Here is a 22,330-nt window from a genome sequence, read left to right as displayed (position 1 = left end):
TACATAAACATAATAAATGCATTTCAGGTACATACAGACATGCCCATAGGTTTTCAATTTGCCACGTTGTGTGATTTGACTACTTGCTTGCTTACATTTTTCTTTTTGCTTTAAAAAAAAAAAAAAAAACATTCAAAACTGAATTTCAAATTTCAAATTTTCTTTAAAAACAGATTGATGCTTGATAAATATCATTTCAGATGTAGGGTACTACCTGCTGAACCCATCTGTTTGTGAATGTATTTTTAAAATATACCACCCATTTTTGAAAAAAGCAATGTGTCAAAAAAATGGAAACAGCGTTTCTTTAGTAGACATATCTATCTGTATATCTGTATACATTTACTGTATATCAAAGACATACAGTACATGTTTCTTGCATCTAGAATCACACCAAATCCAAGTCCCTACCTGGTATAGTTGCAGTGGTGTGTAATTCATATTGCACGACAACAACATCTGTGTGAGGGACAACAACTTTTGTAGTTATACTTTGCCCGTTGGACAATTCTTAATTTTCCCATGTATGTTCTATTGCTAGAAAAAACACTCTGTGTAGATTTCTTGAGATCCACACAAGTTTCTGAAAACTGAATTGAAATAGTCTAGTATCTACAAACAAACATTTTATTGTTTACCATTTTTCCAGTTTTTAATGAAATTTAAGCAGTGCAAGTCTAGTGAATAACCTGAAATAGTACAAAGGTAAGCGTTAAACTGCCAGAGGATAAAAAAAAAGTTTAGGTTACCAAAAGCTGAAAAATAATGTACATTTCAGAGTTATACAAAAAGGCCTTTTTCAGGGAACAAGTAATGGGTTAACAACTTACAGCTGTTCTGCAGCAATGGAAGTAAATTAAGCCTTGGAAGTTGATGCTAACAATTCCCACAGGTATCCCAACTTTTGTTGATTACTTACAAACCCTCTGTCTGTATAAAAGCAGTGTTAGAACAGACTGTGTTACTACACCCTCTTATGTATTATCTGGACAGTATTATACTGCAGGAAGTAGTATATTGCTATCATAATGGCGAGAAAAAGGGGCAATTAACAAAGGAAGACAGACAGACAGACAGACCATTATAACCCTTAAAAGTATAGGTCTTTCCTTTAGAGAAATTGCAAAAAAAGCCAAGGTGTCAGTGAGTACAGTTTCCTACACCATCAAAAGGCACTTGGAAACTGGAGAAAACTCTGACAGGAAGAGGTCTGGCAGACCCAAAGCCACAACAGAATCAGAAGACAAGTTTCTGAGAGTCAACAGCTTGCGTGATAGGCGGCTCACAGGACAACAGCTTCAAGCACAGCTTAACACTGGTTGAAGTAAGCAAGTCTCAGTTTCAACTGTGAAGAGAAGACTTCGAGCTGCAGGTTTGACAGGTCGAGTGGCAGTAAGAAAGCCATTGCTAAGATGGCAAAATAAGAAAAAGAAGCTTGCCTGGGCCATGAAGCACCGCCAGTGAACTACTGAAGACTGGAAGAAGGTCTTATGGACCGATGAATCAAAATTTGAAATCTTCGGTTCATCAAGCAGGGTTTTTGTATGCCGTCGAGTAGACAAAAGGATGGTTATTCAGTGTGTGACACCAACTGTCAAACATGGAGGAGGAAGCGTGATGGTCTGGGGCTCTTTTGCTGGATCCAGTCGGCGACTTGCACAGAGTGAGTGGCACCCTGAACCAAAACGGTTACCACAGCATTTTGCAGCACTATGCAATACCCTCTGGTATACGCCTAGTTGGTCAAGGGTTCATCCTACAGCAAGATAATAACCCAAAACATACCTCCAGGCTATGTCAGAACCACCTTAGAAGAAAAGAACAAGACGGTAGGCTTCAAATCATGGAATGGCCAGCACAGTCTCCAGACTTAAACCTCATCGAGCTGGTTTGGGATGAACTGGACAGAAGGGTGAAAGCAAAGCAACCTACAAGTGCAACACATTTGTGGGAACTTCTGCAACAGTGTTGGGAAGAACTTTCCGAACAATATTTGATTTCCATTATAGAAAGAATGCCACAAGTGTGTTCGGCTCTTATATCTGCAAAAGGTGGCTACTTTGATGAGTCAAAAATTTAGATGAAATTTTGTTAAACAAAACGATTCCATGATTTCTTTTTTATCTCCAATTGTTTATTTGTTCTATGCTTTAATTTTAGAGTACAGTGCGACATTAAACTGCGTAAATTTCTATAAAAACTGGAAAAATTGAGGTGTTCTAAAACTTTTCAACAGTAGTGTGTGTGTGTGTGTGTGTTTATGTGTGTATAGTGTATATATATATATATATATATATATATATATATATATATATATATATTTATAATATATGTTTCAGATGAAACACCAGTTCGTACATGAACAACCCTATCTTAGAAGTTTAAATGACAAATCTTCAAAAAGTCCTGTCTGAAAGGACCGTTTTTTTACATTCCTAAAAAAAAGAAAGATAAAATCACAACGATGGGATCACATGGTACAAGGTATAAAAAATGTAAAATTTAGGATGTAAATTTAAAAATATATATATATATTTATATATATATATATATATATATATATATATATATATATATATTACACATACACAGTGGCTTGCAAAAGTATTCACACCCCTGGCCACTTCTCTCACATTACTGAATTACAAATGGTACATTGAAATTTCGTTCTGTTTGATATTTTATTTTTAAACACTGAAACTCAGAATCAATTATTGTAAAGTGAGTAGTTTTTCGAGATTTACATTTATACTGTATTTACAGTATAATTGTAAATCTCGAAAAACAACTCACTTCTAAATCTTTTGTAGTCATCTTTGTATTGCTTTAGTATAAATACATGTTCATTTGGATTCATATGTTGTTTATTTCTGACTTTATGTGAACGAAAAGACACACATTTGCCCATTTTCCCATTGGAAACAGTGATATTTTGAAATATCACTGTCCTGGTCACAAAAGCAAAGTTTGTGGGGAATAATAGCCATTTTCTATACTTTTGAGGCATAAGCAATTATGAAATAACACTTACTACCCAGGAACAAAAATTGTGTTACATAGTGTAATCAGGAAGTGGAAGCTGCATCACACCACCCAGGCACTGCCAAGAAAAGGCCATCCCTCAAAACTCAGAGCTCAAACAAGAAGGAGACTTGTGAGAGAAACCACAGAGAGGCCAACAATCACTTTGAAGGAGCTACAGAGTTCAGTGGCTGGGAGTGGAGTAATGGTGCACCAGTTAACCATATCAAGAGCTCTGTATAACACTGGCCTGTATGGAAGGGTGGCAACAAAGAAGCCGTTACTGAAAAATTACCATCTGAAAGCACGTCTGGAGTTTGCCAGAAAGCATGAGAGTGACCCAGCTGCGATGTGGGAAAAGGTTTTGTTGTCAGATGAGACCAAGATAGAGCTTTTTGGCCAAAACTCAATGTGCTATGTGTGGCGCAAACCTAACACTGCTCATGCCTCAAGACACACCATCCCTAATGTGAAGTATGGTGGTGGCAGCATCATGCTGTGGGGATGCTTCTCATCAACAGGGACTGGGCATCTTATTACAACTGAAGGAAGAATGGAATGTACAAAATACAGGAAAATACTGCAAGAGAATCTGCCAGTCCGCTAAAAAACTGAAGCTTGGGAGGAAATTCACCTTTCAGCAGGACAATGAGCCCAAGCACAAGGCCAAAGCAACATTGGAGTGGCTCAAGAACAAAAAGGTGAATGTCCTACAGTGGCCCAGTCAAAGTCCTGATCTCAATCCCACTGAGAATCTGTGGCAATATTTGAAAATTGCGGTCCACAAGCGTCATCCAAACAACCTGAACAACCTGGAGCAAATCTGCCAAGAAGAATGGGCCAAAATCACTCCGACACTGTGTGCAAAGCTGGTACATACTTACCCCAAAAGACTTAAAGCTGTTATTGCAGCGAAAGGTGGCTCTACCAAATATTAATGTGTGGGGGTTGAATACTTATGCAAGCAATTTTTCTTAAAAATATTTCCCAACATAAAACCAATGTCACCTTACAATAATTGATTTTGAGTTTAAGTGTTTTAAAAAAAAATACCGAACAGAACAAAATTTCAATGTACCATTTGTAATTCAGTAATATGAGCGAATTTCTCTGGTTTTACTATTTATAGGTATGTGTTTGGGGTAAAATGAACATTTTTGTTTTATTCTATAAACTACTGACAACATTTCTCCCAAATTCCAAATAAAAATATTGTCATTTAGAGCATTTATTTGCAGAAAATGACAACTGATCAAAATAACAAAAAAGATGCAGTGTTGTCAGACCTCGAATAATGCAAAGAAAACAAATTCATATTCATTTGTAAACAACACAATACTAATGTTTTAACTTAGGAAGAGTTCAGAAATCAATATTTGGTGGAATAACCCTAATTTTCAATCACAGCTTTCATGCATCTGGGCATGCTCTCCACCAGTCTTTGACATTGATGTTGGGTGACTTTATGCCACTCCTGGCGCAAAAATTCAAGCAGCTCAGCTTTGTTTGATGGCATGTGACCATCCATCTTCCTCATGATCACATTCCAGAGGTTTTCAGTGGGGTTCAGGTCTGGAGATTGGGCTGGCCATGATAGGGTCTTGATCTGGTGGTCCTCCATCCACACCTTGATTGACCTGGCTGTCTGGCATGGAGCATTGTCCTGCTGGAAAAACCAATCCTCAGAGTTGGGAAACATTGTCAGAGCAGAAGGAAGCAAGTTTTCTTCCAGGACAACCTTGTACTTGGCTTGATTCATGCGTCCTTCACAAAGACAAATCTGCCGATTCCAGCCTTGCTGAAGCACCCCCAGATCATAACCTATCCTCCACCACATTTCACAGTGGGTGCAAGACACTGTGGCTTGTAGGCCTCTCCAGGTCTCCGTCTTACCATTAGACGAGCAGGTGTTGGGCAAAGCTGAAAATTGGACTCATCAGAGAAAATGACCTTACTCCAGTCCTCTACGGTCCAATCCTTATGGTCTTTTGCAAACCTCAGCCTGTTTCGTCTTTACTTCTCATTGATGAAGGGTTTTTTTCTAGCTTTGCACGACTTCAGCCCTGCCCCTAGGAACCTGTTTCGAACCTTCCTCGCCGTGCACTTCACCCCAGCTGCCGTTTGCCATCCTTTTTGTAGGTCACTTAATGTCATCCTACGGTTGCTGAGTGACATTCGAATGAGTTGGTGGTCATCCCGGTCAGTGGAGAGTCGTTTTCGCCCTCTGTCGGTCTGTTGCTTTGTTGTCCCCAATGTGTGCTGCTTGACCTTGTTCTTATGAACCGCCGTCTTTGAAATTTTAAGGATGGAAGCAACCCGACGCTCACCGTATCCCTCTGCCAGTAAAGCCAGAATTTAACCCTTCTTTTCCTCACTCAAAACTTTCCTTTTCAACTGGTCAATAGTTATTTTTTGATTCCAATTACTTTTGAGGTACTAATAGCACTGTTTTGCCATCCAGCTGGTCCTATTGCAAGAGGATAGTGATGATCACAGGAGTGGTTTTTATACTTTTCCTCGTTAAATAAGATTTGGTTCAGGTGATCCCCTAATCAGTACCTCATTCAGCAGAATGAGGTGTGCCTGTGTTGGAATTCAACAGACACGGGAATGGAATGGCTGCCATACATGTAGAGATGTTGATTTAAGAAAAATTTGCAGTGGTCTCAATTTTTTCCAGAGCTGTATATGCGTGTGTAATATATATATAAACTAAATTTGAACAGAAGGGGTATTAGTTATTTATTGGAGATGCACAATCCATCGATTATGAATATGAAGATTGGCAAATATGTTTATAATGATATTAATTAAATGCTTATATATGAGATTATCTGTACAACAATGTATTATTATTTTAAATTAAAATACAGACTGTAAATCTCATTACAATGTGTTTATGTATTAATTAGTTTATGTATTTACTTTCAGGTGAGAGTAATGCAGGGAAAGAATGTTGCCCTTCCCCATATTTTATTTTTTATATTTTTGAAAAGCCATCATGGTATGAAGCCAGGACCACCCTGCTCCAGCAGTGTTACAGTTAGCCAAAAATACCTAGAAAATGTTTACACCATTAAAAAAATAACATATAAAGTAAAAAATGCAAAGAAACTTGGAACAAAGCAGCAGTAATAGTTGGCAGTGATTATGTATCTGTCATGCAACAAGCTAAAACACCTGTACATCAGGACTTGGATTTTCAATGTACAGAGAAAGTGGGGGAAAAAAAAAAAAAAAAAAAAAAAACAGGCAGAAGCTATATTTATTTGAATAACTCCCAAGTATCACTTGTTATAGCTGTACTCTTAGTATGTTACTTAAATTTACGAGCAAATGTGTTCCAAACTTCACTGAAAGGAACACTTCCTTATTATGCTATAAATTTGTTGAGGCGAGGTGGAGTCATGGGGAACCTGTTGTGTATTTAACGGAATTTACCAGTGACCCAGTTAAGCTACAAGAATAGAACCGTCCCTGTTAATCACTAATTGATTGACTGTGTTCACTGTTAAATAAAACCAAAATCATACAAGTTATAATCCACTTTTTTGTGTGTGTTTTGTGCGACGGGGAGGGGGCAAGCAGATTTTTTTTTTCTAGCATTGTGTCCCTTGGACAAGAAGTTTTTTTTTTTTTTTTTGTTTTCAACAACTGCACTCCCCTCAGTTGATTTGACAGCAGGGCGGAAGGGGGAATTTTTTTTTTTTTTTTTTTTTTAATCACTGCATTTACTCCAGACTTCAATGAACTGTTATAAAGTAGAACAACACTATTGTTTTACTGGAACCAAAACACAGGAATATAATTAGGTTGTTTATCATTTTTTAACAGCCACAAGGAATTCACCTTCTTTTAAACCATATGTTTAAATGGCACTCAGCAGCAGAGTGTGAAGAAATAGTTATTCTATTCTATTTATGTTATATATATATATATATATATATATATATATATATATATATATATATATATATATATATATATATATATATAAGTAAATATGGACTGGAGAGGAGGGCTATAGTGGAAATTCATTGCCCCGAGGGAAGACTATTGTTACCGACAGGGGGCTATAATGCCCAAAGCCGCAGGTTTTTTTTTTTTCCATTTTACAGTATCTTATTGTTGGAGTGGAGCTGGAGGGCATTCCTTTGAAAAGGGGTGGGACTGACAGTGATGTCAACCAATCACATGACAGATGGATACTATTGCCAGGTGGCTTAAAGATGTTAGGGCAATAGTTCAATCTATTTTTACCAATCACAGGCCAGAAATTCCAACCACTGACTATATATACTGCTGTGTCTGTAATAAATGAATCATTAGGCATAGGATGAAAGTGATTGAGTTAGGATATGAATGGCAGCTGGGATACATCTGTAAAAAAGCGGTATGTACTGTGTGATAGCAGGCCCCACCAGTCCTTCGAATTGCAGTTTTAATATGCAACACTAAACAGTAAAACACATCCAATCTTTGTTTACGCAAACCAGAATATAACAGAAACAATAACATGTGTTTTAAAAATGCACACAAGGCTTGCAGGTTCTGATTTTAAAGCCTTGTGAGTACACTCCATCCTGACCTGAACACCCCATGCCATTTAGTCCTGAGATGCTCTCAAGCAGACTGGCAGTTGCAGACTGGCCCAATATCTACTTAGGGCCTCTAGTTGAGACCATCAAACTCATTTCACTTGTGACCTGAGCTCTGGTTTCAAGCACAGGCCTCCAGTGGAGAAAGGTAAATAAAAGCCAAGCACACAACTTATGTAACATGCAGAGCTAGTTATGGAAAGCAATAAGGACAAGGCCCAAGATGATTTAAAAATATCTCTAGTTGGTAATACCAGTGCTACAGTTACAAGAGCATATGTAGTCAAAGTGTCAGCCACTTGTGCCTTGAGTAAACTGCTCCACAGAGGAAAAAACATGCTGATAAATAAAACAGTTGAATTTAAGTATAAACTATCAGGAGTGTAACAAATATAAATTAAAAACCGGTTTTTATTTTGTCAACTTAAAATTCATATTTTATATCCCCTCACTAATTGTTTATTTTAATTTTTTGGCCATCCCCCCCCCAAATCCCCGGACCCAAATCCAAACCAAACACTCCCAACACCCTAACCAATCCTCGCGGGTGAGGCTTTTGGCATTAATCAAACTGTGCTCCTAAACCTCCTCCTGGATCTGTAGTGCACCTGAACATGCTTCAGTGCAGTCTATAATGAAATGCTTATATTTACAGGCACAGCTAAGCATGTTAGCCCATGCTGCACAATCTTAAAAAAAAAAAACCTTCCAGTAAGATCAGGTTTAAAAGGATTTATCAAAATGGAATTGCTTAAATTAAATTCCAATTCAAGCACTTATGTTATGAAGCTGCATTAAGGAAGGACGGGAAGCACAGAGAGACAGAGAGCGAGAGAGAGAGAGAGAGAGAGAGAGAGAGAGAAAGAGAGACAAAAAGAGGAAAGAGGAGGCTCATTAGAAATTCAGCCCTGCAATGTCTTTCACTCCTGCAAGGTTGCCTTTTTTCAGGAAGAAAAAAGTCCCGTGGGTAAAAAAAAAATCAATACTGGTTAATAAAACATCAGGTGAGCAGACATAACTAGGTATGACTATTCCACCGCACAGGCCTGCTTGAATGCACCAGTGCCATGGCGATTAGTCATCCAGTGCAGACAGTCCCTGGTGAAAATACGATGCCTTAAAAATGAAAAAAAAAATAAATAAAAAAAAATCTAAAGAGGGAAAAATATCTTTCACTTTATAAGCTGCTGTGGACAGATCAAAACAAGAGTTGCGGAATTATATTATCCACTTCCAAATAGCATATAATGAGTTTCATCTGTATCATTCATTTTTAATTGGTTATACAACATTTGCAGGTATTGATGAGTGTTAATTATAAATTTAAAAAAGAGCAGTGTGGCATAATTAAGACCAGTTTTACACATGCCTTTTTATATCAAGCCCACTGTTGCATCTGCAATTATAATATGATTATAAATTGGGCAGGAAAAATTATTTTATGCCATCGCAAATCTTGCCAACCTGCTGCATAATTTTCAATATTTGCAAAAGCCATTACCATAATTACACGAGTATAATGCACATTCTAATACTGAACACAGGCATGGTCTTAATATTGAAAGTGACTTTACATTGCCTTCAATAACAACATCAGGATTGTAAAGAAGTAGACTTAAATCATGGTCTCAAAGCGGTGTTTTACTGTAAACATGATCATTTTCAAAAACATTAACATGCTTTATTTTTGCATTTGCATGAATATTTACGTTGTTTTCCAGAGTTAGTTTATTTTAGCTCCAAACTGCAACTAAAATGGTCAGAAATGCAACAAAAATATTTTGTTGGAATTGTTGTTTGTGGTTTAGGAGCCATTGGCGCCTGTAACCCCACAAATACTTCCTCTCATTTAAAAACGTGTCAGTATTTATGAGTGCACTATGACGTCAGTCTGTAAAAAAATAAAAAAATAAAAAGCCAGCATATCACATGTTTAAAACTGAATTGCAATTAGGAGGGTAACAATTGATCAAATACAGATGTCTGAAAGGAGTTGTATTAACATTAGCTGAAAATGAAATATGGTAACCCCAGTTTGGGGCCTGGTAATTTTGTTAATGTAGTCGTTAATGTAGTAATAACAATGTAGTCACTTGTAATGACTTCGTATTCACAGCGTAATTACAAAAGTAGCCAATCACCTTTGGGATTAGATCTATTCAGACATTAAACAAAAAATCAAGAATAAGTAAAATTGCAAATATTACACGAGATATTTTTTTCTACGGTGCACAAATTTGCTGAGTGCTGCCAACTTAGAGTTACCAGGCTTCCTTGGATTGTCCCAGTTTTCAGCCATTAATTTGTTGCGTTTTCCCTGCTTTGCTATTGTACTTATATTTATGTTTTTTTTAAGTATCGTACACAACTATAGCACTGTGTTCACCAAGTTAACAGCAGAGTAATTTCTTAGGCTGTGTCAACATGCTAACACAACCTAAAAATAAACTCTGAAGAACAGTGAAAGCAGAAAGGGAAGGAGGTGTACACCTACTCTGGCACAGGTAGAGCAATGCACTACTGAATTAACTGCTGAGAGGAAAAATGTAGGGCAGTGTAAGAGGGCAAGCAGCCCTGTTCAGTATTTATTTTAGAACGGGGTCTCCTCCTCTGCCCCTGTGTTATTTTGTATTTGTTTATTTGTTTATTGTATTGTGTTTTATTTTGCATATATATGACGGCGGAACGCCGTGCATTTGTTTTGTTATTGTTTTTATTTTGTTCTGGCAGAGACGAAACTGGCAGCTCGTCCTCTGCCAGTTGCTGTTTTAAAAACCTTGTGGTAATGTGTGGCTGTCGGCTAGTGCGTTGTTAAGCTAGCCGGCAGTCACACAAATTAATGAACTCATGCAGATTGTGGCCCAGGGGTAATAGAATAATTACAAACTAGTTGGACGGAGGAGAGATTAATTTAAAACAGCACGATATAGGAACAGTGAAGGTGATCACCCAGCCTGACCTATTTTTGTATTTTGTGTTCGCGATTTGTTTTTGGTCATCTTTTTGTTTTGCTCTGTGAGCAGTGTTTGTTTTGTTTAAATATTTTATTTATTTTTTTATTTAAAATAAAAAAGGCGTGCGCTGCGCCTTTGAACTGCAGTTACTTGACCTGTGTGTGCTTCCTCCTTCTAGCCTGAGGGTACCGCAATGCCATTTCCTGCCACAGGCATTAAAAATGAAATTTAATGCAGCTTACTTGACTGCAGTAGAAAATCCACCATTTACTGCTAATGAAAAAATAATGATTTGTACATATCTAAAATATGTGACAATGTACTTGCCACATATCAAAACTATAATCATGCCGTTTTCATTGTAGTCATCAGCTGCAGAGATTGGTTCCCAAGGCAAAACTTCAGTTTGAAGTCCTGTTTTGTAAATATGCACAAAATGTGATTTTTTTTTTTTTTTTTTTTTTTTTTCCCCCAGAAATGTATCAGTCTAAATTACCAAAACAACCATAAAGGTGTATAGTACATAACATTCTTCACTGTTATGTTTTATGATTGGGCAGTATACATGATATATGCTTTACAGAGGTGCGTGTTGTACATGGGACATACAACCAACTCTATTAACCAAGGACTGGGTAATAATATTCATCAAATATTATATTTAAGATCTGATTGGGAAAGGCACCACAGTACTCCATCTCCAGTGCCAATGATGAGGCTACTTGCATATATTCATGTTTTAATATCTTACCAACATTTTCATGTTTCTGCATTGTTACGGTGGAATTCTACTCACGTTGAATCAAAACGTATGTACTGCAAATCTATTAATCATGAACCAGAGGTCAGCTGGTCACATGCTGGTTAACTGACATGGAACTGACCACAATTGTGATGTTTTTTTCCTGAAAGTTACTTTTAATAAGGATTATTTTTGTCCCTGTTATTGCCCTAAGTTTTTATCTTGTAGTGTTTTTCATTTATTTTAATAATTTACTATTTATTTACTGACTGCATATTGTATGCAGCCTGCAACTACAATGTTATTTATTACAAGGGCCATTTTTCCAAAGTTTTGGTAAAATCGTGTGGATAAATAGTACATGCTGACTACATACTGTACCATCCTTCCTCAGGTGGAAGTAGTTATTATTACTACATTACAGAATGTATATGATAATTCTGTGCCAAGTGCATCCAGACATGTTAGTTCTGCCATGAAAATTATAATTTCTATTTTATTTAGGTGTCTTATTTTGTTTTACAAGTCAAGTTTCAGTTCATGTATTCAAGTTGCCATTCTAAAAGACTGCAAAGCACCCAACACTAATAAAGATACTCCATACCGAAGCCTTTATTACATTTAAAATGTATTGCATCAGGATGTGCTCACTGAGGTGCAACAGCATGTCCTTAGGGCTGCTAATAGCAGCAAGATACAAACATATTAGTCTCTCTTAATTTCTGAATTGTCAGCATATACTACCTAGAATATAATTGGGCCAGCAATACCGGACTGAAAATCCATCTACATATAGTTGCAGCACACTGCATCAAATATGAGCCCTCCATATTAAATACATAAATAAAAGTAAATATTTTTTGAAGATAGGATTTTGTTTAAAACTTGTTTAGCCAAAAAATATCTTGTGGCAGCTGGCTATACGCCCCTAAATACAAAGCTTTCACACTGGTGACTGCCTTGACTTTGTGTATTCATTTATCATACTTTCCTACATAAACTGTAATATACTCTGAAACAAATGAAGCTTTTCTACTTTCTTTCTTTTGGATGACTGTAGTGTGTTTTGTGTGTCTCTTGTAGAATTAGTTTTGTGCTTTATTTCATTGCTCGCATCCATAGCATATTCACTGACAACACTGAATATGGGCTTTTTTCATATATGCACATTATCCTTATCCACTGAAGATCAGCCAAAACTCAAAAGTTGTCATTCTATGCAGTCTGAGAAAGAAATGCAATGCCAGATATGTGTTTATGGGTTTATACAGGTTGTGAGTATATATTGCAGGATTTTTTTTTTTTTAAACTGATTTAAGGCTACTAGGCTAATTCTTATTTCTTTTAAATGGTTGCATTATCTTTCAAAAATGTGTTTTTATTCCAAATCGAAGCCTGAAATACAGTAATGTACAGTAGTTAACATATCAAAAGTCTTGTGTAGGTCTTGCCTGTTTAAATTCATATTTTCCCACTGGGTGGCAAGCTTAAGAAATTGTATAAAGAATGCATTAATTGCTTACTGAACAATACAGTTACTTGGTGAAAACTAAATCAGAATTTAAATCATTAACCAAATAAATAATACACAAATCTGATACCTTGTCATGGACAGTCATGCAACTGGCTGCATCCTTTTGCAGTATCTCAGTGACACCATTGGTCAAGCGCTCATACTTCAGCTTAGGTTCCTCTTCATTTTCTTCTTCCTGTGGTAATTAAAACAAGACTGTCAGCAGTGCAGGTTTGACACAATTAAGACAAAACATTTAATTAGGAAATGTGTTAAACCCATGTCACTACTTGGAACCTTTGTCAACCAATGTCCTTTTATATAATGATATATTTAAAATGAAATTCTCATTTTTTTACACTGAAAATTAAAGCTTATTGTGTGTTTATTTGTCACAATAGGTCTACCCTGGTACCATAGAAACTAAATTAACCTTGAAGGCCTTCACAATGGAACATATCTACAAAAAGCATTTAAACCTCGAGCTTTATATTAAAACAAAACACAGACAATGCTGTAAGTTGTAGGAAAGCAACCAAACAGGTTTTTGTTTATTATTTAACATCTTGCAATTACTGTTTCACTTTTGCTTCTGGTCAGGTCATTTGGGCTGATTTTTGCTGACAGATGCAACCAAATAACATGTCTAAAGCTAGGATGCAGCTTGTTTACTTCAGATGTTGCAGATGACAAAAAATATATATATATTGATTTTAATTCATGCAATCATTTTTTTTTTTTTTTAATACAACTGTGTTCTTATTTATAATATGCATTTAATATGTTAAACAGTATAGAGTTAGCTATATGTGCCGCAGCTTTACAAGAGAACACCTAATACATTTTTTTTTTTACACACCACCTCGCCCTCTATGAACAGGGCTTTCCTACAGTATTTCTCCCACACATTTCTCCAGCGTCAGTACAGTATTTGTCACAGTCGGCAAAGCTGATACACTTCATAATTTCGATTCACAAAACAACTAGATTTGATTCCTCCCACTCATAAACCACACTTGTGTGTTGTTTTGTTTTTAGGTATTAGTGCTGAGGGGACATAGGGATACTGTTTCCTATTTCTATGGACAACAGGTGATTTGTACCTCCCGAATATTTAACAGTAGGTCTACCTAAAAAGATTTCTCTGTCTCCCAAGAAATATATTGTGAATGGCCAATCACCTGTGGAGCATGAACCATGACCTCTGTATACTGTACACAAACTTTACGCAAAGCAGCATAACAGCAGAGATGACTGGGCCTCCCTCAAACTCAACTCAACACACCTTTATATAGAGTAGGACCAATCACTAAAATAAAAATAAAATACAAAATGGTTCTAAACAGCTGAACGAGTGATGTAAAAAAGAAAAACTTAAAAAGACTAACAGTAAAAAAAAAAAAAGTAGTATTTTTAGTTTTAAATTTTAAATTTGCATTGTGAAGTGAAAGAAATGGATTATTGAGACCCATAAACCATCCATGAAGTGCATGATTTCATTGTTGACGGAGCCATGCTTAAAGATGAATTCCATCATTCAACCAAATCATGTTGGGGTGTAGTGACATGGACTTGGGGTTAAGATAAGATCACCAAAGTCTCTTCATGTGCAACCTGATCCAGATTCAAACCCAGACCTCTGGAAGACAATTAGCCTGCTGTGCCATAAAAGGCAGACCTTTTTACCAAAAAATACAATAGAATCACAAGAAGCCCTTTGTTATTACACAGCAGTATTTAATTCAACCTCAAGGTAACTGACCAAAAGATGTTTGTTTGCTTATTTTAATAGTCCTTGCCACACGTTTGTTTTTAATTTGTCATTCTCCACAGTGCCTGCCCTCCACGACGAAGCTGCTAAATGAGGAGCTACAGTAATTCGCTCCAATGGAGCTGGTGGCTTCGTGATATCGACTAGGACACTGCAGTCTGCTGGAATGTTTTGTTCCTATTCTTTGACAATGTTAGAAAACACTGAAATTACAGTGAAGACAAAGATGAATAAAAAATTGTGAGCTTGTAGTCATTCCAGAGAAACAAATAAGCATGCTTTTGAAGGCATGTGTGAAGGCTGGACTGTTTATAGAGTTCCGATTTGAAATATGTCTTGCCCGACTAAGCCTGGCGGGATATGACTTATAAAGCACACAGATTTGTATTATTCTCATTCAGCTGTCTTCATTTCCCAGACATTTCATTCTCTGTATAAGTTACAAACCTTCCATGAACTGACACAACTTTCTTTATTAGCTGTATATGATTTATATTGTACACTACTGTATTTAGATAAGTCAAGCCACACAGGGCAATTCTCATTTTAATGTTTCAGTGGCTGTTATTTATATGAATATATAGACACACAAACTTTACTAAAATGCTTGTCCAATTTCAATAAAATGTTTATTTTTATACAGAGCAATTAGAAAGTCACTAATGGAAGCTCTAATACAGTATGTTAGCCGTACTGAGCAGTATCACTGATAGGAGTCATCTACAGAGCCCTCTATGACTCATGGTGGTCGTCCAATTATCTTGCTCATCATTTGGTTCCTTCCCCTGCTCTGCAGTGAATGGTTTTCCCACAACAACAGCGCAAATTGGCCCAATAACGTTATAACTTACCTGTATACTGAGAGTATGCTGGGGACGCAGCGTCATATAGGATGTAGCAGCGTCATATTGTCCTGATATGTACACAACTGCCCAATGGGTGTTAAAGACATGCCACAGAATTTGGGATGAAGGAACAGGGATTCTAGTTGCCATAGTAGCTGTAGCAGTAGTAGTAGCAGAACAGTGGTATGTAAAATACTGACACTGCTTCACACCAAACTTTTTAAACATCATATTATAAAAAAAGCTGGTGTGAACAGTTTTATCAGTTTGTGATGTTGCAACAGCTGAAATGGTTTAAAGGGAAGAAATACCAGATAAAAATAAATACAGCTGCTTTCTGTATAGTACAAAGCTACTGCAATTCAAATACCTGTGCCCCTCACCTAATACCAATTACTCTACACACAGTACTAGACCTTGAAATAAAATCTTCTTTCAGCAATACAATTCTGAAAAGACCTGTGGGCACCTGTTCTTTCATTTTAAACATTCTTGGCTGGACAACAAAACTGAAACACCTGTCATGCCAATGAGGTTACCAGGTCATCTTAGAGAGAGAAGCACCTGCCAACCAAATACAACTACAACAGCAAGAAGAACATTGAATGCCCCTCTATCAAAAAGCACAACTGACATTGAAATACTATCTCTCAAATGTACATTAACTGCCAAAATAAGCCCAGCCATATTAAAAGGAAGCTTCAGAAAATTAATGATCTGGCATCTAGGATTATGTATGATGCAAGAACATTTTTGTATGGGCCGAACGCTTTCGTTTTTCATAAGATGGAAGCACCAAAGGTACGCAGAGCAACCGTTCATAAAAAGAAAATCAATAATTTGTGTTAAATTTTAATAATCCTGCTAACTCACAAGTATAACCGTCAACAGCTTGAGTTGATATGACAGTTAGCTGTGTTTCTATGACAACCTGGCAAAACGCGCACAAGTCTAGACTTGTGGCAATAGTTAGATATGAAAAGAGTGACATTTAGACCCTTTATATTTGTAAAAGCAGCACAAAAATCCATTTCTTTCTTCCACAGAAGTTTTTTTTTTTTTTTTTTTTTTTTTTTTTTTTTTAAATTACAGGAAAAAAAATTTAAAGCTACAGCACACTTTAGAATTTATCAAAATTGTTTCACCCAAACCTCACTGTGGCAGGGGTGAGGCCTGCCCCTGTAAAGAATATGGTTTTGTTTGATTTGCACATACAAATTTTTTATTTTGCATACGGCAGGGCTGGGAGGTTAAACATCCTTCCCTGCCTAATTGAAAGGAACGTGGAGCAGGTGACAATTGAAGAATCAATTAACCCTGGTCACCGGCCTTTAAAAAGGGGCTGGAAAGCCAGTCCTTGGTTCTTCTTTGTTGGTTTGTTTCTTCGACAAGCCTGGAGGTACAAGGGGAGAACTCTCAAGACTGTGTGTGGAACCAGGGTGAGCTAAAGATTATCACTGCATGTCTAACAGCGGTAACTGCATATATTATAGGATAGGGAATAATTTAAGAGATTTTAATCCCACCAAAGTTTATTTAAGTTTGTGTTAGGGAGAAGGTTCCTGGTGCGGGAGAAACGCACATCCCAAGCTTAGCCACCTTTTGTGTTATAGCTGTTTTTTTTCCACTGTGTTTAGGTTTTTGCCATGTACATGTTTGTATATATTGTAGCATGCACGGGGGTAGGGGTCAGGGCTGGTAGGTGATGCAAATATGGAGACAAAAGCTTGACACCAGCTCCTGCAAGACAGCCAGCTCTTTTGTACAGTGCTATGCTTCAGAGAGAGAAGTCCCGGGTTCGCGTGCCACCTCCACCTGTGAGAACCCCCTGCCTTTGAGGATTGCCACAATATCCTTCCATACTAGGGATACCATTGCTAGTACCCTAGTGGCGGCCACATACCACTGCACCTGACTGCCTGAGATTTAATAAAACCTGGACACCTGTGTGGTGTTTCAACTTCAAACCCTCTGTGTGTCTCTCATCTCTCATCGGACACCCAAAAGGAATACAACACCCATTACGCTCACATACTAGATTACATTCAATATATGTTGCACAGCAGAAATTCCTATCTATCTATCTAGATATCTATATATCTATATATCTATATATCTATATATCTATCTATCTATCTATCTATCTATCTATATATATATAGAGAGAGAGAGAGAGAGAGAGAGAGAGAAGGATGTGATAACAAACAGAAAATGATTCAAAGTAAATCAACAAGGATACATTAAAATACTACACTATATTAAAATACTACAGTTTACCAAACTATGATAATGACAACTATTATTATTATCATTATTAATTTGCATTAGGTACCGTCAGTTTTCCCTCCAAGTTAGAAAGTTTCATCGCCATAGCAATTTCTCACACAGCTAAGGAGAACTGAAGGTTCAATGGGCATCCTTCGATCCCACAACCGAGCCAGACGCTGGAGTTCACTAGGTGAGCCACTTAGGGACCTCCCAATAACACGCAAACCCTGCACACCAGGCGGTCATGCTTTTACCAGGTGAGCCACTTGGGGATCCCCAATAACATGCAAACCCTGCACACCACGCGGTCATGCTTTTACCAGGTGAGCCACTTATGGACCCCCAACAACGATTATTAATAACAATACTATTTAGTATAAGTAAAGATGCATTTATAACATGTTATTATATTATGCAACACAGGGGGTAGATTTTTTTATTTTTTTTTGGCAATGTTATTGACCCACTAACGCCCTGCAGTATTTTATTGGCTATGAAGACTGCATTAACAACAGGTGCTATCATGTTTCCTTCCTGCAAATCTTTCTCTTACAGATGACATTCCTGCAGACTAAATGAAAAAAAGATGTAATTTAAAACAGTTCTGATAAATCATCCAGTTAAAGCGCTGCCGCTGGGAGCGCAGGATGAGTTAAACAGCTTAGACGGCACCAGTTTGTGACCAGGCTGTGCAAAGAGGCCGGAATTTGCTGGGGCATCACATTGGCTCTGACACTCCCGGAGTGGGGGATGGGAAACTGACAAGGATTGCTTCTCCTCATTGCGCAACAGTGAACCCTACTGGCCAGACACAAGCACATTCAGACTGGATTGAGGCAGGGCTGGTCTCTCTTCTCAGGGCTTGTGAGATCAGAGATCATAATGGCTGTGCTGTGTGGGGACTCACTGTGGTAAGGAGAAAAAACATAACTGGACATTCCATATTGGGGGAAAAGAAATAAAAATGATAATTTGTCAATAAATTAAAAGAAAATAAGAAGTATGCAGTAATCCAGTAATATTTAATAACTTGATGAACACGTGGTTCTAAGAACTGTGCTACCTCTGCAAGTAGGTTAATTAACAGAAATGATCAGAAGCATTCTGAGAGCAAGTAGTTTGAGGGCAAATAAAATATACATACTGGTAATTTCCTAGTGTTTTGCAGGGTATGCCGTCAGCAACTCTTAAAACAATTATCCAAATTATTTATTAACCATTTTTTTGCACCTCCTTCAATTAATATTTTCATTTTTGATAAAACTATATTTGAAACCGAGCAAATCCAAATACTTTAGTAACAATGTTCCAAATATTAAGCTTTTATGTCTTCAAAGTCAACTGTACTAAAAAAGAAACAAAAAAATGTTGTATTTCATAATGAGGTATAGGTTATTGAAATCAACCCCATATAAGTGCACTAACAAGATACTTGACCTATGTGCAAAAAAAATGTAATTAACATATTGTGCACCAAACATACTTGAAAACACTAGAAGACTGGTAGGGTTGTAACTTAAAAAAAACAATTGCTTTTAGTGATGTGCTGCATCTAAACAAGCATGACCTTGGACCGACACTCAGATCCCTTCAGCAGAACCATCAATACACAAGAGGAAAATCTAGAGACTTCTACTGTCGTCCGCAAACATAAGTAAGATGGATATACCAAACACACTAAACAGACCTCCAGAGACATACAATAAGATGAAATTACCATACTGTGTTCCTTTTTGTTTTTGTATCCACCCAAGGCATTTAAGACTAGATGTTATATTTTGATTCTAAGTATAATTTCATGCATGAAGAAAAACAACACCCAGTCAAAATGTTTCAAAAGCTCAACATGGCAGCATTCTTAGTGAACCAAGTATAATTTAAACACAGTAAGGGGGTTATTAAAAATGCATTGCTTTTTTGACTGCAGGTGGATTAAGAATAACATTTCTACTGCCACATGCTGTTTAAATAATCTCATTTCCATAGAGTTGTGGCCCTCTTACAAGAACAACCTGTTAGCACATTTCCAGCATTAATGAAATGATAAATCATTCTATATTACACCACTCCTGTGGTTAAAGTTCTGCAAGTTATTTTTATGTTATGTCATTAAAATTAGCGAACAAAGGCTTGTTTGTTACCGCCGCATCTACCCATCACATAAATAAAGGAAATTCGTTTTTTTTTTTTTTTTTTTTTTTTGTTTGTTTTGTTTTTTTTCAGGCACTGTTTAACAGTTAAAATTCAGTAAGACTGTGCAACTTACCTCTGAATCATCTGAGGACTCGTCACTAGATTTTCGTCCCTAAAAAAACAAAACAAGAAGCATATAATTAAATCTAAGCCCCGGGTTATTCTGAGGTTTGACATAAAAAATAAACCTATATTACAGCAATTACTATAGCTATAATACGACCCATGTTTCATAATGTATATTAGAATGTACAACATTATCTAGGAATACAATGAGCATACTTATGGTTTAACACTTATGGTAAAAACAGACAAGTGTATACTATTTTACTGTTTCATCTGAATTGTTTTGTGAACCTGTGATATAGTGATTTGCGAGGCTTCACTTTTGCATCTCTATGCTCAAGTTTAAGAGACGTTCTTAATACAGTGCCGGGGAGGGGTGTCCATAATTGCGGCCACTCACTCCTAAACCAACGTATTACAAATACAGCTCATCTTGTTCCCAGTGCTACAGTAGCTGTTAACCATATCTGAGCTGTCCTGTTTTACAAAAACAATATCTAAAGACAACTGTATCCTCACAGACACTAACTAACATAAGGAATTTGAAACCTGAGCACGAATAATAGCTTCTGCCAATAGTACCCTACAAAGAATCCACATCAATCTAATACCGTTGCTTTAAAAAAATAATAAATCAATTTAAAAAACACGTATTTTGTTATTGATATCAAATTAACTAAAAATGTTTGTATGAAGCACAATACGTTGAAGTTCTATGATTTGACAGTACAATAATTTCTTCAAAATGTATTCATGCTGCGTAACCTTTTTAGACAGCTATTTGTAATTGCATTTTAAATAAAGCCTATGCACAGAGAATGATTTTCTTAAAAAGTTAATTATTTCCAAAAGTAGTTCTATTTAACTAGTATTCGCTAAAGATAGTTTACCAGCTCCTCTACTTCCGCCATAGCGCAGCTGTTGAACATCACATGATAAAAACAGGAAGAAGATAACTGTGCAATCTGGGAAATGAAGTTTTTCGTTAGTCTGAAAATATGTATTGCCTGCATGAGCTACGCTTGTATGGTACATATATCGGTAACTAAAAAACTAAAAGGATAACTTTCAGTTTCATAAAGTATGCTGCCGAGCTGTGAACTGGTAAGACTAACTGTAAGAAATAGAGCATACATTAAAAAAAAAAAAAACACAAAAAATAAAAAAATAAAATAAAAAAAAAACCTTAATATGCCTGTTGAAAAATGCAGAAATCGTGAGCTGGTTTAAAAAAGTGGAGAGCCATCACCTGACTTCAGAAATGTAAGTCAGTTGAATGTTTGAAATACATGTAGCATAACCAGATTTATTTGTCTTTTTTGTTGGAACCAGCACACTGAAAAACTTCAAACTACCACTGGAAAACACCGATACGATATTGTTGCCGTTGTTGTTTTTGTTTTGGGGTGAAACAGATAAAGTAAGTACTACAATTTCAAACCGTGTATAGCGTTTCAGTTTTAATTACATATAGCATTCCACGAATTAGCTTAGGTACTCAAGGCATTCATTAAATAAACTGATAAAAGAAAAACAAAACTTAAAACAGCAACTGCTGGTGACTAGAAAAAGTAAGGAAAATGTACTGTTCTCTGAGATGGTACAGTATATAAACCCCCCCAGACAGGATTACATCTGCGTAGTCAACAGTTTGTTTACTTTAAAATGTTACATTTCTTGGACCATCACACATGTTCAACCAGCGTTGTTGGAAATTCCAGCAATGATCAGTGCAAATTTCAATAAGAATGTCAAAAAGATATACATTAACGATAGGGTAAAGTATATTGTAAACTGCATATTGTATATGTTAATATATTTTGAAGTTGTAAATGACTCTCCCCCTGCAGTGAATAGAGTTTTCCCAAGTTATTGAAAATTGATCAAACTATACAGGAGCCTCTTGTTATAAGTGTTATTGTTTCCTTTCCAAACCTCCCTCAATGCAAGCTGCAGATCTGAACTAGAGATGATATTCACCTTTTACACAAGGCTGTGTAATGGGCGTTCTGACTGTGGGTGAAGGGGGAGGCAGAGATTTTGGACTTTCAAATGGGTGTGTGCATTACATTATGTAAGCAGTAAGACCCGACACAGAGGGTATTACAGGGGAACTTTGTCTCAGGCCCCATTACCCAAGTGGTCCATAATGTCTGGTAATGTCAGATGTGGAGGGTCTTATTGCCGTTATACTTCAGTGTTCTGAGAAAGTTGCCTTGTGATTGGACAGTAGGAGCGTGACCTTTGGAAGTGGTGCTGCTTGCTGAAGCAGACAGAGTGCGTGACCAGGTTTTGCGTTGCTCTTCATTGATGGCCCAGTAACTTTTAAGGCTACTTTCACATCGATGACCAGTCATGG

The 22,330-nt window shown here is 36.8% G+C and overlaps 1 protein-coding gene across 3 annotated transcripts in view; it reads right to left on the bottom strand.

The window, feature by feature from the left end:
• The window catches only part of LOC121312777 (vacuolar protein sorting-associated protein 41 homolog), a 67,902-nt gene extending 46,985 nt beyond the window's left edge, over positions 1–20,917 (bottom strand). For 2 of the 3 annotated variants that reach the window (XM_041244524.1, XM_041244525.1), the window contains exons 1-3: positions 20,862–20,917; positions 19,979–20,017; positions 12,917–13,024 (exon numbers count right to left, since the gene is read on the bottom strand). In XM_041244524.1, coding sequence (XP_041100458.1) covers positions 12,917–13,024; positions 19,979–20,017; positions 20,862–20,900 — 186 coding nt within the window. In that variant the 5' untranslated portion in view covers positions 20,901–20,917. Of the gene's footprint in view, positions 1–12,916; positions 13,025–19,978; positions 20,018–20,784; positions 20,818–20,861 lie in introns of those variants that run through there. The other variant, XM_041244526.1, reaches the window with a different exon arrangement.
• Between the last annotated feature and the right edge of the window lie 1,413 nt (positions 20,918–22,330).

Source organism: Polyodon spathula, chromosome 3 (assembly GCF_017654505.1).
Source record: "Polyodon spathula isolate WHYD16114869_AA chromosome 3, ASM1765450v1, whole genome shotgun sequence".
NCBI classification, from domain to species: domain Eukaryota; kingdom Metazoa; phylum Chordata; class Actinopteri; order Acipenseriformes; family Polyodontidae; genus Polyodon; species Polyodon spathula.
This window is presented reverse-complemented; position numbering and strand designations above follow the sequence as displayed.